The sequence below is a fragment of the Orycteropus afer genome, unplaced genomic scaffold (assembly GCF_000298275.1).
Source record: "Orycteropus afer afer isolate SDZICR_OR568_19922 unplaced genomic scaffold, OryAfe1.0 scaffold00495, whole genome shotgun sequence".
Taxonomy (NCBI): domain Eukaryota; kingdom Metazoa; phylum Chordata; class Mammalia; order Tubulidentata; family Orycteropodidae; genus Orycteropus; species Orycteropus afer.
The window spans coordinates 26160-29480 of NW_006922082.1; the positions used below are offsets into that span (position 1 = coordinate 26160).

Below are 3321 nucleotides of genomic sequence, written 5' to 3' on the forward strand. Positions count from 1 at the left end.
CGGTGAGGAGGGGGTCGCGGCTGGAGGAGGGGTTTGTCAACGGCCTACGGAGGTGGAGGGAGAGTGGGAGCGGGCCGGAGCCCTCTGGTCTCAGCTCTCGCTTCCTGACTTTTAATTTGCTGGAGGGGCTGACTGACCTCTCCCTTCAGGCCAATATTCTTGTCTGGGATTGGGGGTCGCAGCGTCAGCATTCCATGCCAAGAGCTCGGAAAACAGGCGTTGCAAGCTGACTGTCCAGTCGAGACCTTGCTCCCTGCCTGAGTGTCCCGGGACCCGGAGGGCTCCTCTGGGGCCGTCAGGGACCCCAGGTAGGGAGGAGCGACTGACCAGTTCTTCGAAGCTCTCATTTCTGTTAACCTGCAGCCGCTTACAAAGAAAAAATCGTTTTTATTAAATGTCTCCTTTTTCACTCCTGTTCAGATAACCCAGCTGTGGTGCCCAGCCTGCAATTTCAAGGCCTCCTCCCTGCCTTTACTGGGAGCCCTGAGTCCTCACCAGAGAGCACCATGGGGAACCACTTGACCGACATGGCTCCCACCGCCCCCTTTTTGCCCCACTTCCAGGCCTTGCACGTCGTTGTCATTGGGCTGGACTCATCCGGGAAGACCTCCCTCCTTTACCGGCTCAAGTTCAAGGAGTTTGTTCAGAGTGTCCCAACCAAAGGCTTCAACACAGAGAAGATCCGGGTGCCCTTGGGGGGGTCCCGCAGCATCACCTTCCAAGTGTGGGACGTTGGGGGCCAGGAGAAGCTGCGGCCGCTGTGGCGATCCTACACGCGCAGGACCGACGGGCTGGTGTTCGTGGTGGATGCTGCCGAGGCAGAGCGCCTGGAGGAGGCAAAGGTGGAGCTCCACCGAATCAGTCGAGCCTCGGACAACCAGGGTGTACCTGTGCTGGTGCTGGCCAACAAGCAGGACCAGCCAGGGGCACTGAGTGCTGCTGAGGTGGAGAAGAGGCTGGCAGTCTGGGAGCTGGCGGGGGCCACTCTCACCCATGTGCAGGGCTGCAGTGCTGTGGACGGACTGGGCCTGCAGGCGGGCCTTGAGCGCCTGTATGAGATGATCCTCAAGAGGAAGAAGGCTGCCCGGGGCAGCAAGAAGAGGCGGTGACCTGAGACTGCCCCCTCCCCACCTAGTAGGGGTCTGCATACTGGGACAGCAAGGCAGTGGTAGCCCCTCCGTCACTCACTCGGGGTGCAGGACCTGCCCCTCAGTGAAGTACTGAGGTGCACGGGGCAGTCCTATTTGGGTGCCACTTTGGGGAGGGGAACGGGGTGATGGGATGTCTTTATGCATCTCTCCCTCATCCTCACCTGGGAGAAGAAGGAGCGGCAGGACTGTGGAGACTTAAATGTAAACTGACTCTACCTCGACCCCAATTCTCGTTTTTCTTTTCTGGTTCTTTTGTTGGATGTTTCCAGAGAATGGAAAGTTGCTTGGAGAATGTGTTTGGGACGAATGAGAACTACTCTGGCTGGGGACTCTCCTGGTTGCTACTCTAGGGGTGCCAGTCACAATAATCTTATTTTTGTGTTGTGTGAAAGTGCCAAGAACCCCTCCCCACATTTGTAGACCCACAACCCTTTTTATAGACTATGTGTGCCCTCTGTATTATTGTAATTAATTAATTTTTTTTTTTTTTTTTTTTTAGCATTGCCCTGTAAGTTATTAAAGACTGATGACACTGTAGCTCTTACCTGGGTCTGGAATGTTCCTCTCTCCTTACCTGGCCCTAAGATAGTGCAGGATTTCTCTCTGGGTGGGGGTGGGAGGCTCTTATCCTCTCTGGGTGGGGGTGGGAGGCTCTTATCTTGAAGCTGAATTTGCAAAGCAAGCACTCTTAAAAAGTTTGTGTGTTTATGGATAGCTGGTGGAAATTGTGAGGGTTGTGGAAACTCCCAAGCCTGACCTCTGCCCTTTTGTAAAAATGTGTTTTTTCTCCTTCTCATCTCTAGCTCTTGCCCATGATACCAGCTGGTCCTTGTGCATTTAATTTCAAATGTGCTTATCAGAGCTGCTCTTAGGTTTAAATAGGTATGGTCTCCAAAAGCCAATCTGTCCCCATCTCCCTTCCCTGCCCCCAGCAGATTGCTCTGATTTTTTTTTTCCCTCCCTTGGGGATGAGGTGGGAATGAAAAGTAATTCTTCCTGGCTTTAAGCCACCTCTGAGCACTCAATCCTTCTGACTGCAGCTCCCTGCCTGGCTGGCACTGGGGAGGCCTGGGCTGGATGGAGCCGGCCTGGCCCTGGTGACTCAGCTGAGAGTCAGCTAGCTCTGGGAATGGCAGCTATTCCCACCTCAACTCAGGGCAGCAGCTGCAGCTCTGTGTGCCTGACGGATGTAAGAACTGCTAGACACCCACTCCCTACCCTCTGGGAGAGAATACAGACCAGACCCACTCCCTACCCTCTGGGAGAGAATACAGACCAGAGGATGCAGACCACGTTGCTCGTAGTGCTAGTAACAATAAATGCTAACTTTGAGAGGGCCAGAGTGCCCCGTCTCCGCTATTACCAGGGCCAGCTATGTCCGAGATAACAACAATTCGAGGGGGTTGCTCTTGTAGCGTAGTGCCTAAGGCACTGGACTGCTAACCAGAGGGCTGGCGGTTCAAACCCACCAGCCACTCCTCGGAAGGAAGATGGGGCAATCTACTTCCGTAGTGATATTGCCTCAGAAGCCCAAGGAGGGGTTGCTATGAGTCGGGTCCAACTCGACGGCACATAACAACAACAATCTTCCTGGGTGGGAGAAGTGAGTGAAAACCAAGCACAGATTCCTATCCTCTGGTCCCACCCCTCCCTTAGTGCAAATACGGAATCCCCAGGATAGGTAGAGTCCCTGCTCCAGAATCAGATGTAAGAACTTAGGGAGGGAGAGAAGGGCAGCACCTCCTGGGGAGGCATCCTAAGGTATGTGCTTTCTGGTTGTCCCCAAACCCAGGGCAGGCAGGGGCTGAGGTGTCCTGCTGAGTCTGGGCCAGTTCAGGTTTGCCCCTGGACCTGAGGCTGGCAGGACGTGGTGGGTGTGCATCGATCCAGAACAGTTCTGAGTGTGCGTGTCAGAGCTGCTGGGCTAGTTCGGCTGGAACGTGTACTGCCTGTCCCCCCTCTCCATACACCTGTGACTCACTTCCCCCAGTCCTCCCGGCAGAGTCCTCTTTTTTGCAGCCTAGGAAAATGCCAAGGCTGGGCCCAGGCTGGGGAGGCCCTGGTCAGAAAGGCCCTACTGGGAAACTTTTCCTCCCCTCCTCCAATTCTGCTCTTTTGTTTCACAATCCCCAGGATGTTTTCTCCATCTTGGTCACCTAAGGCACTGAGG

The 3321-nt window shown here is 54.8% G+C and overlaps 1 protein-coding gene across 1 annotated transcript; it reads left to right on the forward strand.

The window, feature by feature from the left end:
* The first annotated feature begins 506 nt into the window (after positions 1–506).
* ARL4D (ADP ribosylation factor like GTPase 4D) lies at positions 507–1109 on the forward strand. The gene has a single exon (XM_007955190.2). It carries the CDS (start codon positions 507–509, stop codon positions 1107–1109), a length of 603 nt encoding a protein of 200 aa, XP_007953381.1.
* Positions 1110–3321: the final 2212 nt, after the last annotated feature.

Coding starts and splice junctions, on each gene's coding strand:
- ARL4D (XM_007955190.2), top strand. CDS start 507: ATGGGGAACCACTTGACCGACATGGCTCCCACCGCCCCCTTTTTGCCC.